General features: G+C 61.7%; 1 protein-coding gene across 2 annotated transcripts in view; it reads right to left on the bottom strand.

Annotated features, from left to right (window-relative positions):
* Positions 1-454: 454 nt before the first annotated feature.
* Positions 455-13,465, bottom strand: part of FADS2 (fatty acid desaturase 2) — a 33,846-nt gene continuing 20,835 nt past the window's right edge. Inside the window, exons 6-12 of one of the 2 annotated variants that reach the window (XM_043581362.1) lie at positions 9,751-9,811; positions 9,274-9,350; positions 3,675-3,772; positions 3,327-3,423; positions 3,008-3,087; positions 2,497-2,622; positions 455-2,243 (exon numbers count right to left, since the gene is read on the bottom strand). In XM_043581362.1, the coding sequence (XP_043437297.1) occupies positions 2,192-2,243; positions 2,497-2,622; positions 3,008-3,087; positions 3,327-3,423; positions 3,675-3,772; positions 9,274-9,350; positions 9,751-9,811 (591 nt within the window). In that variant the 3' untranslated portion in view covers positions 455-2,191. The remainder of the gene's footprint in view (positions 2,244-2,496; positions 2,623-3,007; positions 3,088-3,326; positions 3,424-3,674; positions 3,773-9,273; positions 9,351-9,750; positions 9,812-13,465) is intronic. The other variant, XM_043581363.1, reaches the window with a different exon arrangement.

The raw sequence follows: 13,465 nt of genomic DNA, 5'->3' as shown, positions 1-13,465 counted from the left end.
GTTTCTTTGCCCCCGGGGCTCTGTGCACCGACCAGGAAATGGGGAGAAGGGAGTCTGGCAGAAGCCAGTTGACTGGTGAGGTTGTGGGCAGACAGCTGGTCTGAGGATAAACTGGGGACAGAGAAGGGGATGGCAGGAAGGTGGCCTCGGGCTGCTCCTCCTTGCTGCCCTCCAGAGACCTTCCAGAAAGCCTCCTGTGGCTCCGGTGGCCACGTCTGGAGTTGGGTTTGTGTGAATGCACTTAAGGGGAGGGGAGAGAAGTTCTCTCCAGAACAGAGGCAGCAGGGGGCAGAGGTGGGGTGACTGCAGTTGGGGAGGGGACAGGGAAAAGGCCGCCTGTGTCAGCACGAGCCTCCTCCCTGGTGCCCCGGACCCTGATTGCAAAGCCCCTTCCTCCAATCCCAACACCCTGCCCAGCATTAACGCTCATAAAGTCATCCGCTGATCAAGAAAGTGAGAATAAAATTACTTTTATTTCCAAAAAATGTAGGGGGAGCAGGGAAACAACATGGTAAAAATTAAGATCAGTTCCCTATGGGTCCATTCTGTCTCTGGGGGAGGGACAGCTCCTTGGGCCTCGCGTTCTCAGTGGGGGCGGCCTCGGACCCACGCTGCCATGGCAAGCCGGAGGTTTGTCACACTAGAGGCTGGTCCCCCCCTGGCTGGCCAGAGCTGGGGGACTACGGCCTTCCCCCAAAGGCCCCCACTTTAAGCTTGCTTCCGCTCCCCTCCCCTGACGCTAAATACTGGTTAGTGGGTTAGATTTCCGAATGCCCCAGCCCGGAGGCCTCCTCCCTCTCACTTCCCATCCCCTCGGCCACCTGGCCTCCAGCCCCAAACGCCTAGTTGCAGTGTTTACTCGGCCCTCATTAGACCTCCCTCCCAGTCCCCCCCGCACCCCCCCACCCCCGCCCAGCTGCTCAGGGTCACCTCCTCCGGGACTGCCTCCCTCTGTGCCCCCACTGCCCCCTCGACGACAGCAGCGGCCCCAGCAGCCCCCCGCAGTCAGGGCCACCGTGGGCTGAGTGAGTGAGCCCGGCTCAGCCGACTGCGGGGCCTGGGGAGGCGGTGAGGGGCAGGTGGTAAAAGTTGTCACAAGGCCCAGCCCTGCTGCCACCCGCCTGTCAGAATGTACCGTATAACAAAAGGTTAAAAACACCAGAAGATGGGAGAGTGGAAGACAGTGTGAGGATGTCCACACTGGCAGCCCCAACTCGGGGGAGGGGCTGCGTGAGGCCTCCCTCGGGCACCCTCCTGCAGCTGGAAAGGCCCGAGGCCACTTGGCCAAGCGGAGAGACTGGCTGGAGCTGCCTGGCAGGTGAGGGAGCACTTTGGAGAAGGGGTCGATAGCTCCAGAATCTTAGGTCTCCCAGCCCGGAAGAGGGTGGGCGGGGCGCAAGGCTGATGCTCCTGGGACCTGACAGGACCTGCCTGACCTGGCCACGGGCCTCCGCTGAGCCCACCTTCAGGACCGCCCCCTGGGACCCGAGGTCACAGGCTGTGCGGCTGGGAAGACGGGTGGAACAGCACAAGCCCTGGGTCAGAGGGCACCGGAGGGGCAAAGACACTTCCCGGGGCCCCGGGGGGTCTGAGCTGGCTGCGCTGCTCAGGCAAAGGCAGTCGAGAGGCGGGCCAGGACCCTGGACATCCGGAGAGAGGTGACACCGGCAGGGAGGCCCCGAGCACCGGTGGTCCCAGCGTGGGCTGGGCGGGAGACGGGAACGAGGAGGACACAGGCGCGGGGCCTGCAGGGCCGGGGAGAGCATCGCGCCTAGCGAGGACCCCGCCCCACGGACCCCAAGAGCATCTGAGGCAGAAAAGGAGGCGTGAGGCCCAGAGGCCAGGCAGCAAGGCTGGGGAGGCGGGTGTGTCACGGGCCGCGTCTGTGGACCTCTGGCCCGACAGAAGTTTAGGGGCAGGAGGTGGGGGCTGGGACGGAGCACCTCTCTCTGCTCCTGGGGTTGGGGGCGGGGAGGCGAGGGGGAGGGGCTACCTGACAAGAGGGCAGCCCCATGAGGGCGAGAAGTGAAGGGAAAGAGGGGAGGGAAAACGAGAGAAAGACCAAAAATGGGGTCTGTGGGCCAGCGTGTACCCTGGCCTCGCGGACACCCCTCAGAACAAAAGCCCACCCCCCCACCCCGTGGCCAGCACTCCCACCTGCTCCCCCTTCCCCGTGGGCGCCCCAAAGGCTTCATTTGTGGAGGTACGCGTCCAGCCACAGCTGCCCAGACTTCTTCAGGGACCTGGGAGGAGGAGGGGACAGTCAGGGCCCAGGAGGGGCGGGGTCCCCCACCCCCACCCCCACCCCCCACCCAGGAAGGACAAAGGGAAGGTCCTCAGCCAGCCCAGAGAGAAGCCAGGCCATCCCTAGTAAGGGAGGTGGCCTGGTGGGGACGCCCGCTCTGGCAGGGCGCGGCCCCCTTGCTGTTGTCAGTCCCCAGCTGTCAACAGCTGGTCTCGGCCCTGGGCCCCAGCACCCGTGGCCTCCCCCCTTACCTGATGATGTCCTGCAGGGCCCTCAGCAGTGGCTTCTCCTGGTACTTAATGCCGTGCTTGGCGCACAGAGACTTCACCAGCGGGGCCACCTTGTGGAAGTTGTGCCGGGGCATGGTGGGGAAGAGGCTGGGGGGAGCAGGGCCAGGGTGAGGGCTCTCCCGCTGTGCCCCCAGAGGAGCCGGCACTCGGGCGGTGGGGCCCAGCTGGGCCTCAGCTCCCCTGTCAGCAAAGGGATCGATCCCCCTGCCCTGTAGGCTTACAGGATGGAGGGAGGCCGCTGGTACAAGCTCTCGAATCACAAAGCTTGGGCCACACGTGAGGGGTGGCCGTCCCCGGTGCAGAGTGAGCCCCTCCCTGACCTCAGCTGCAGAGCTCGGTGCTCTGGAGGGAGCCTGGCCAGGGTGAGGGAGAGAGGTCGCCCCGAGGTGCTGCCCGAGCCCGAATGGGGCTGGTGGCCTCCTCCCTGTGCCACCCACCTTCCCCGCCGGCCCGCCTGCCCGCCCGCGCTCACTGGTGCTCGATCTGGAAGTTGAGGTGCCCGCTGAACCAGTCATTGAACAAGGACTGTTCCACATTGCAGGTGGCAGCCAGCTGCAGAGGGGAGGGGGCGAGAGGCCAGGAGCGGAAGGGAGAATGAGGGCTTCACCTCCTTCCCCCCGAGGCCCACCTCTCTCGCACGGCCCTGCCTAGAGACCTCAGCCCTCCCAGTGGGAGGCCACAGGCAGCCCCAGGGAGGTCCCACCGGGCGCACGGGGCAGCCAAGTTCTGGAGGCCGGGAAATGGACCCGCACACGCCGTGGGGCCCCAGTGACCAGCTCCGCTGCCCTCACCTGGCTGCTGAACCAGTCACGGTAAGGCTCGCAGTCGATCTCCATGACGATGTGGTTCATCTGCGTGACCCACACAAACCAGTGGCTCTCCAGGAACCTGGAAGACAGTCCGGCTCAGCGCAGGAGCCACGGAGTCTTGCTGCCCGTGGGGCCCAGCCATGGCAGGAACGGAGCCTCTCCCCTAGCCACAGACGGCCCGGGGCAGGGGCGGGGGCGGGGGCGGGGGGTGAGCCACAGCCCTTGCCGAGGCGCCACGTCGTGGGGCCCAGGGCAGGAAGTGGGGAGCTCTGAGCCCTTCCGCACGGGGCCCCCCCGTGTCGAAGCCCTGTCAAGGCCAAGCTCAGGTACCTGATGAAGTTGAGGAAAAGGACGGCCCCCAGGATGCCATAGAAAGGGCTGTAGGTGAGCAAGAAGCGAGCATAATAGCTGACGGCCCAGGCCAAGTCCTGCACAGAGAACGAGATTAGATGTGGGACAGCCGTCCTCCCGGGCGCCGCATCCTGATCACACGTGGGCCCACAGCCCCTCATGCGCCGCACTAGGCAAAGGTGGCCTCAGGACGTGGGGCACCAGGCCTGCGGAGGATGCGATGCTTGCTCGCACAGGGCTTGTGGCCGTTTTTGTTTCCAGGGAAGTGCTGAATGTGTGTGTAGCAGGAGGGGCCTGGGTGCTTTGCTTCAGGGAAAGAAACAGGGCGGGGAGCAGGAGACGCCAGCCGAGGAACAGCCCCTTTCTGGTCCCGGGGATTCTGAAGGTGCATATAATGCCCCCCACAGCTGCCCTTCAGCCGTGTCCTCCCATTGGGACCCGGGATCTCCTTCCTTGCAGGACAAAGGCCAGCGACACCGTCCGTCCTCCACGTAAAGGCCCTCCCAGCAGCCTCTGACTCTGCTGGTCCTCTCCACACACTTGATTCTCCTCCTGTCCCCTCTCCCGGCCTGCCCCTCGCCAAGGTGACAACAGCATCGCAAGCTTGCTTGTCTTCGCTCACCGGGCAAGTGCCTCCCTCGGCTGTCCCCACTGCTCTACCCTCCACGGCAGCCCCACGGGTAGGCGCTCTGTGGAACGGGTCCCTCTCTCTCCACTGCCTCGCTGCAACCCGACCCGAGTCCGCATGCCTCCCATCGGTCTCCTGCTTCTCCTCGTGCACCATGGCAACCAGAGCCACCTTCTCAGCCCCGAGCAGAACCTGTCTCTCCCGCAGAGCTCTGCAGGATCAGGGACCACTCTCTCTCCAGCCACCCTGACCCAGCTTATTCCCGCCCCAGGGCCTTTGCACGGTTCGCTCTCCCCCATCACTTTTCCTCTCCAGAGACTCAGCGCGGCCTCTAAGTGGGGCTGCCTGTGTGAGTCCCATCTCCACCATTGGCTCTGTATAGCTGTGGGTGACTCGTCCAGCTGTGCCTCTGTGTCCTCATCTGCGGGACAGGGAGAGAACCTCCCGCCGAGGTTGGACGTGGGTTGACCACGTATTACAACAGTAAGTGAAGCGTCCAAGTATAAGCTCTGAACGACTCCAATCCAGTCCCTGCACATTGTCACCATGGAGATCTTCCTAACACGCAACTTGGGTCATGACACTGCCACCCCCAAAGCCACCGCTCGCCCCGTCCCCCACTAGATAAAGGATAAACCCTAGCCTCTGGGTAGGGCGCATGGGCCCTTCACATGCCTGCCCACCGACCTGGCCTCCTCATGCAGCCAGTCTCTCGACCCGGCCCAGGGTCAGCGTCCAGGCTGCACCCACCTGGAGGCTCCTTCTCCCCCTGTCTGCTTGGCCAACTCATCCTATGTCTGACTATTGTCGTTGTCGTTGTAATGTTTATTTTTGAGAGAGACAGAGTGCAAGCAGGGCAGGGGCAGAGAGAGAGGGAGACACAGAATCGGAAGCAGGCTCCGGGCTCTGAGCTGTCAGCCCAGAGCCCGACGCGGGACTCGAACTCACGAACCGCCAGATCATGCCCTGAGCTGAAGCCAAATGCTCAACCGACTGAGCCACCCAGTCCGGCTAGGCTCCTCCTTGAATGCCTCCTCTCTATCAGAGGCTGAGTTGGGTGCTAGGAGCAAAAGGAGGTCCTTCATGAGCCCCGCGTCTGGATGGAAGGTGACAGAAGCAATGGGGAGCACTGGGTGGGGTCCTGACACGATCCTCGGATTTAGGAAAGGCCTTTCTTAGGAGGCAGGTGCCTGAGCTGGGCTGGGACAAACCAGAGGGCAGCCAAGCAAAGAACTGTAGGAGACATTTGCAGAAAGACGACAATACAAAAAAAAAAAGCCCAGACAGGGGAGATGGTGGGGTGCGCGGGGGTGGGGAGGTGAGCAGGGGGCAGGGGCTGGGTTTATATGCAGATCTTACGTCCCATGTGCTACAGCCCAAGTGCTCGCCGTGGGGGCGGGAGACACCACCAGGTCCCGTCTGCCTTGGGACACTGACTTCTACCTCTCGGGCAACAGAAAACTCCTGAGAGGTTTCCACATCGGAAGAACACAGTCCCATTTGAATCTTAAAATAGATCCCTGCCAACTGGAGATGGAGGGATTAGGTTATTTCGGTAGCTGAGACAGGAAATGATGGAGACTCGAAGCAGGGCCCCCAGTCCCAAGGAGGAGATACAGATTCCAGAACGATTTAGGAGGTGGGGGCAGGTGCATCTGAGGACTGGTTGGTCGTGAGGAATCCCGGCTGGTCCCTGCACTGGTGCCATCGACTGAGCAGGAAAGGCAGAGGGGAGCAGCTGGGAGGCCAGGAGGGCACGACCTTGGGATCCGGCGAGGGGTCTTGAAGGCGGTGGGAGAAGCGAGCATTCCGGGTTCTGCTCCAACTTTTCCATCACGTTCATTTTCATCTCTTGTGTGTGTTCGTGGTACAGTAGAAAGTATGTGTATATTGGGGCTGCCTGGGCGGCTCAGTCTGTTAAGCGTCCGACTTCGGCTCAGGTCATGATCTCGCGGTTCGTGGGTTCGGGCCCCGCGTGGGGCTCTGTGCTGACAGCTCGGAGCCTGGGGCCTGCTTCGGAGTCTGCGTCTCCCTCTCCCTCGGCCCCTCCCCGACTAGCGCGTTGTCTGTCTCTCAAAAATGAATAAATACTTTTTAAAAATTAAAAAAAAAAAAGTACATGTATATGAATGAGGTGCGTGCTTCTTTCTTTTTGTGCAGAGGGACACATGACCACAGGACCACTGGTGTCAGGGGCAGGGAAGCACAGGGAGGAGAACCAGCAGAGGTAGGACGCGGACGCGGAGAGAATCTCAGGAGAGAGTGGCTCGTGGCGTCGGACCCAGAACCTCCAGGATATGGTGACGGGCAACATTGCCGGAGAGTAAACACCTCTCTCCTTGAAGCTCTGACTGACAGTGTCTCAAGCCCTCCCCTCCAGGCCAGGATTTCTCATCCTCTACACGACCGACCGCCTTTGGGGCTAACTCTCCACCGCGGGGGCCTGTCTGTCCCGTGCGTGACAGGACGTTTAGCAGCGTCCCCGGCTAGATGCCCACCAGATGCCAGTCGCACTGTCTCCCCCGAGTTGTGACCACCAAAGATGTCTCCAGATATTGCCAGCTGGCCCAGCAGAACCGCTCCTGCGGCGGACCACTGCCCCAAGCCACTGCCCCAAGCCCCTGCAGGACACAAGTCTGTCCCATGCCCTGTGCAGTCATGGACCCCAGGCGTGGCCCTGGATCTTAACTGCCCTGAATCGCCAGCACCGGACCTGACCGCAGTCAGTTCCTGTTTCGTAGAAGGAGCCCGAGGCTGGAGGCCGGTCCCTCTCACCCAGCTTGAACCTGACTCCCCAGCAGGGTCAAGGGCAGGGCCCTGAGGGGTCCTATCATATTCCCCTGGTTCTGCCACCTGATCCCATTGAGGTACGTAGCCTCATTTCCTTTCCTGCTGTCCTTATCAAGTACTTTATCCCTTGGGGAACAAGGACGGTTAAAAAAAAAAAAAAAGGAAATATTCAGGCAGGAGTCATCTGCCATGAAAGCTGGTTAAAATACCCCCAGCAGCTGGGGTGCCTGGGTGGCTCAGTTGGTTAAGTGTCTGACTCTTGATTTCAGCTCAGGTCATGATCTCACGGTTGGTGAGTTCAGGCCCCGCATCAGGCTCTGTGCTGACAGCACCCAGCCTGCTTGGGATTCTCTCTCTCTCTCTCTCTCTCTGCCCCTCCCCTGCCCCTCTCTCAAAATAAACAAATAAACTTAAAAAAAAAAATACCTCCAGCAGCACCGCGAAACCCCACACGGCAGGGCTCAAGTTCCTTTTCAGCTGTGTGATCCCTTCCAGAGCCCGGGTCCCCAGGGGAAACAGTTTCCACAGGTGGAAGGTGTGGGTTCAAATTCCCACGGTTTAACTGACCCAGAAACTCCAATCCTCCAGCCTGTGCCATTTAACTCATAAACCAGGGTAAAACAACATAATGTAGGTGGCCGCGCTGAACTGTTCCTGGAACACGGTAAGTACTGATGAAACGCTCGCTTCCGGAAAAATATCATGTCCCAGAAGCGGGCGGTACAGGTTCTGCCAACACAGGGCTGGCAGAGACTTCCAGAATCTACTGCCTCCCGGACCACCCCAACGCCTCCTGGGTCCCAGCCCTGGACCTTAGCAGAATCAACAGGCATGGCCCCTGTCCCACAATTTCAACGAGAGAGGTTAAGGCAAAGTACTCGGAAGCCATTCAAATGCCGTAGAAACAGGAGGTAGTATTTGAGAGAGACTGGGGGCTGATGTAAGGGGAGCGCACAGGGCCTTGGTTCTAGTGCCAGACCCCCCCCCCCCCCCCACCCCGCGCCGCTTGGTGTCACCCTGGGCAAGTCCCAAAGTCTCAGAGTCTCAATATTCTCATTTATGAAACTGGGTTAAAAAAAAAAAAAAAAAAAGACCAGCAATACCTACGTGCGCCTCCACTTGGCCTCGGGCAGGGGCCCCGTCCCAGTCCCAGGGAGCCATACTCTGCCACAGTCAAGGCTCTGCCAGTGGGGATGGCTCCATCTGGGTCATTCTATTAACCTTGTACATAGAATCACACCTGCACGTCTACGTAAAGCCAACGGCCGGGGCGTGGGCCGCGCTGGACGGCTCTCTCTGGACGCAGAATCTGGAGATTCTGCCAAGCCCGATGTGACAGGCTGGATTGTGTCCCCCTAAAATGCGTACGTTGAAACCCTGCTCCCAGGGTCTCCCGCGAGCTTGTCTGGAGCTAGGGTCGCTGCAAATGCCATCAGCTAAGCTGGGGTCCACAGGGTGGGCCCTCGTTCACTGTGACCGGCGTTCTTCGCCAAGGGGAATCTGGACACAGATACAGGTGCATACAGGGAAGACAATGAGAGACACCCACAGGGGACCCGGCTGTCCACAGGCCAAGGAGACTGGCCGGGACCAGGTCCTCCCTAACAGCCCTCGGAAGGATCTACATCCCCAACACCCCACCTCTGGCTGCTAGCCCCCAGAACTGCGAGAGAGGCCCCTCTGTGGTGGGACACAGCTGCCACTCAGTCTGTGCTCCTTTCTTGCGCGGCCGTAGCAACCGGAAGCACCTGTCATCTGAGCCAGCGCCCGGCGGCTCTCCGTTCACCACGCGGAGCATGGTGTGCCCTGGCTCACGGGGTCTCGGGGCTGCACGGGAGGCAGTGGCCGGAGCGGTGGACAGGTGGCCCGAGTCTGGCTCTCATCACGTCGCCTTTGGGAACTTTCCGAGGGAGCTCTGCAAAGGCGGTGGCCTCCCACTGCCCCCACTGTGTGTGTGTGTGTGTGTGTGTGTGTGTGTAGGGGGGAAATGTGTGAGGCTGGGGCGTTGTGGTCTCCTCGGTTCCTGGGAGCCTCAAAGGAGGTTCTTTCCTGAGAGTGACAAGACAGCCCCCCCTCCCGAGGGGGGACAGGGCAGGCCCTTGGGCCCACCTGCCCCTGTGTGCCCCCCACACCCTTGGCCAGCTGTACCCCTTGACTCACCACCCAGTCTCTGCGTGCGATCATGGTCATGATGATCTGGTACTGGAAGTACACAGGGATGAGCAGTGGTGGCCCGACTGTGGGGAGAACAGAGGTGCTCAGAGCCTGGACGGTCCGGGGGCGGGAGTCGGGCCGAGCCCTGAATGGGGGGCCCAGCCCTGCAGCTCACAGGCAGAGGTGGCGACCTGTGCCCGAGCAGCAGAGGTGGAGCAGACGCCCCCCACCCCCACCCCGCCCTCCCCTCCGTCTGGGACCCTCTCCACCCCACCCCACCCCCCACCCCCGAGTGCGGGACCCTGGGTCTGTGCCCCATCCGTATCACGGGCCAGGCGCTGTCTGCTGGGGATGCCGTTTACTGCCGGGGCCCCTCCTGCTCTAACAGGCTTGGGGGCGATTTCTGGGTCCGAAGGGGTGTCGGGCGAGAGCGGATAGATGGCCCTTGTGGGGTATGGTTGTGGGGTGCGCCCCGGCACTCACTCAGGAAGAAGTACTCGTGCTGGTGATTGTAAGGTAGGTATTTCAGCTTCTTCTTGCCGTACTGAGGGGAGGGGAGAGAGCATGAGCACCCATCACCCCCAGGCTCCGGCCGCCCGTGCCCCCCCCCGCCACCGCTCGGCGGCCACCGCCCCTCTCCTGTCAGTCTGCACCCTGGGCCCCCAAAGCTGAGCCCCTCTGGGCCTCGGGGCTCCTGGCTGCCCCGGCGAACAGTGGCCACCGTTTCCTCGGGTTCGCCCGGGCTGAGGGTGCCTACCCCAAGCTTCACCCCCTGCAGGCCTGAGCTCGCCCACGCCTCTGCCAGCCCAGGAGGCTGGTGCTTCTGAGCACCTGGGTCAAATCATTGCCCAAGGCCACACGGAAAATGGGCCCAGCTGGGATCTGGCCCAAGAAAGCTGACTCGGAGCCCACATGGCAAGCCCTAAACAAATGTTTGTGGAGCCAGTGCGCAACTGAATGACTCACGTGGGGACCCACAGAGGGAGCTCCTTGGACAGCCTCCACCCCTTTGAGGGTGAGAAAAGCTCTCGGGGCATCCCGGGGAGCTCCCCAGAGCCCGCCGCAGCCGGGAGAACCCAGGTAAGGGCCAGGGGAATTGTTAACAGTCGCCGGGGTGGGAGCAGCTCCTTCCCTGGAGCCTCCTGCAATTTTCAAAAGCTAATCACTTTCCCCAGGAGGATGCTTTTCTGTTCAGGGTGCCGGCAGGCCAGGGAGGCCACGCCTAGCCACCTGGTCCCAGCCAGGGCACCCTGACGCCCAGACACTCCGAACGAGGAGGGCCACGCTGGGGCCTGGGCACATAGCTGCTTCGGCCGTGCTGAGCACGAGCCGGTAGGGGAGCCACTGCCCCACAGGGTCCCTGGAGCCCTTAAATTCTAGGGTCCAGTCCTCTGGAGACCAGCCCACCTCGCTCCTTGGGGACTGAGACCATAAGGTGATGCTCAGAGAGTGGCCCCCTGCTCCTGGTGCCGATGCTGAAGGGCCACACAGGGAGGCTGGGCTTAGGCCTGCACAGATCACTTAGTCTCTCTGAGCCCTGTTCGGCACCCAAATCACTGTTCGTTAAGAGGAGCCAATGAGAACATGGGCATAAATGCCAGGTGCTGGCCCCTGGGACACTGCCCCTCATCCACCCTTCCCTGGATCCATCCACCTTCAGAGGAAGGCGATCATTCCTATTTACTGCAGTCAGGAGAGGAGAGCACATTACAGATGGCGAGACCCTGGATATTGGCCATCCAATGCCCCCATCTCCAGGTGAGAGAGAGGAAAGTGACCGTCAAACTCACAGACAGGGCCCATGACTCTTGAAAGAAGGGGTCCTGGTGGGAAGGAAGCCCAGACTGTCCCCAGGACTGGCGTCTTGGCACCAGGGGCCCGGGTCATGACACATCTGGCTGAAGCACCACTAGAAGTGACCCCTTTGTTCCGTGTGGCCTCCTGTGCCTTGGCAAGGGTCTCGCTCATCCCCAGAAAGTGTGGCCATTTACACGAAGACGGTCACTAAGGCCAGGGCTGTGGCTGGCCTCGGAGAGGTCCCAGCCAAGGAAGCTTCAGAGGCAGCCTTCGAAGGTTCCTCAGCGGCCAGTTGACGGGTGGGGGCAGAATGCTGTGGTCCAGGGTTCCAGGGAGCCTACAGAAGGGGCCGCTGGATCCTGCTCTAACCTCCTCCTAGAAGCCAGGAAATGGGCCCACAGGCCCAGCCTGAGTCTGCAGGCTTCTTGGCCCTGGACAGGGGCCCTTCCGATCACATCTCGGCCCCACAGGTCATCCCAGGAGGTGGCCCCAGGCCCGGAGGACCCTCTCGGGCTAGTTAGACTCCACTAGGGAAGTGACCCTTAAACCAGGCCAGCCAGGTGGGTAGACCAGAAGGTCCCCATAGAAGGACTTAGGGGTGGCACCAGGGAATTCAGCTGACGTTGCATTTCTGTAGCAAGCCACTGTTTTCATCGCTTTCTGGTGGCCTCTGGGGAGTGACAGAGATCACATGGGCTGCCGCTCCCCCAGCTCCCACTGGCTCCCGTGGGTGCCCCGCCCCCACGCTGCAGACTGTCCCACAGGCGCTGCTGGGTCCCTGGCCCCCTGCCCAGCCGTCCCTTGGGCAGCGGTGGGCCTCCCTGTCAGACCCTGGGTCCCCAGGCTTAGGGAGGCAGGGGCTCGGGATTCGGAAACAATTCAGTATTTGAGCAAATTGCTTCACACACACCCTCCCCTGCCCTGTCATGAGCTTTGGGCTCCTCACTCATCGAGGGGGGGTCTGATGGGCACATCCCAGGGCTGTTGAGGGACCAGCACATGAAGCGGATATAATAGGACTTCGGGACCGCGAATGGAACCATGAACTGTCGTCACAGCTACACGTGTGGCGTGCGGTGACACAACAAAACGTCACCGCACATCACTGCACGTTCCCATCTCGGTGACCTCAGCTGGAGCAGGGGCAGGGCCGTCTGGCAGGGTAAGGCTGGCCTTCTGACAACCAGAGTGCACGCCCGGTCTGGCGATGTGTGCCTGACTTGCGGGCTCAGCTCATTGCCAGCATCTAGCCGTGTAGGGCACCAGGCTCAGGGGAGGCAGGCAGAGGGCGTCAGAACGTACGAAGCTGGGAGGAGGTGCCTGCTCCCTGCATCTCAACTCATCAGAGAGCTGGGGTGGCCCCACAAGCTCATTTCCTAATGTCCAGCAGGTGGTACCTTGGGCAGGTTCTGGCAGGACCCAGGAGCGCTGGCCTGGGGGTAGGACAGCCTGGGTTTGGATGCTGCTGCTGCCTTTTCTAGCTACAACCTCGAGCGAGTTATTTCAGGTCTCTTGGCCTTAGCTCTTCCATCCGTGAAATGGCCACGATGAGGGCTCCTGCCTCGTGGTTAAGCAAAGATTAAGCGATATGTCGCATGCCGTGTTCGGCCGACGCTAGGCGCACGACTCAGTCAGAGTCTGCTCTCCGCAACCCCCCCCATAGTGGGTGCGGGGCCTGGAGGACCCCCACACCTCCTCTCCTCCAGGAGAGTCCTTGTCACACGGAGGGAGAAAGCTCAGGTGGCAGGGCTGTCATAAGTGAGACGCAGAGAAGACAGAGGGTGCTTTCACTCAGGCCAGGTGGCCTCCTGTGGTCTAGAGGACAAAACGGTGGCACACACAGGGCTCCCTTTGACGCATTCCCGAGCTGAGGCTCCTAGGGGACAAAAGCAGGGGCAGGGGGAGCCCTGCCAGCTCTGGTGGCCTGGCTTCCCGGAGGTCCCTACCGCTTTGCCCAGGCTGGGCTGACCGTCCTGTGCCCAGCCCCTCCGCAGACCACGGGCCAGGCTTGGCTTACAGGCTGAGTGCGTGCCAGGGGCGTGTGCGGGGGACTTTTCAGCTTTGGAACAAAATGTCTGAGGAACAACAAGGGCTTTCCTTGTCCGTTCAGGGTTGGGGGAGGGGAGCTGTCGCCAAGCCCAGTCCCCGCCTCTGGGAACCTGCAAACTCACAGAGAGAAATGAACTACGTGGCCACGCCGGGCATGCACAGCATGGCAAGACCCTGGTCCGTGGGCCCCGAGAGGAGGGCCGTGGTTGTTCCAAGGGAGGGCTGGTTACTCGGCCCGTTCACAAAGGTCTCCCCGGAGGGGCAGGTGCAGACAGGCGGCGGGGCAGGGAGAGCATCCCCGTCCCAGATGGGCGGAAAAGGATGTCGGGTGGGGAGGCACACTCATGGCTTC

Source organism: Prionailurus bengalensis, chromosome D1 (assembly GCF_016509475.1).
Source record: "Prionailurus bengalensis isolate Pbe53 chromosome D1, Fcat_Pben_1.1_paternal_pri, whole genome shotgun sequence".
Lineage (NCBI taxonomy): Eukaryota > Metazoa > Chordata > Mammalia > Carnivora > Felidae > Prionailurus > Prionailurus bengalensis.
This window is presented reverse-complemented; position numbering and strand designations above follow the sequence as displayed.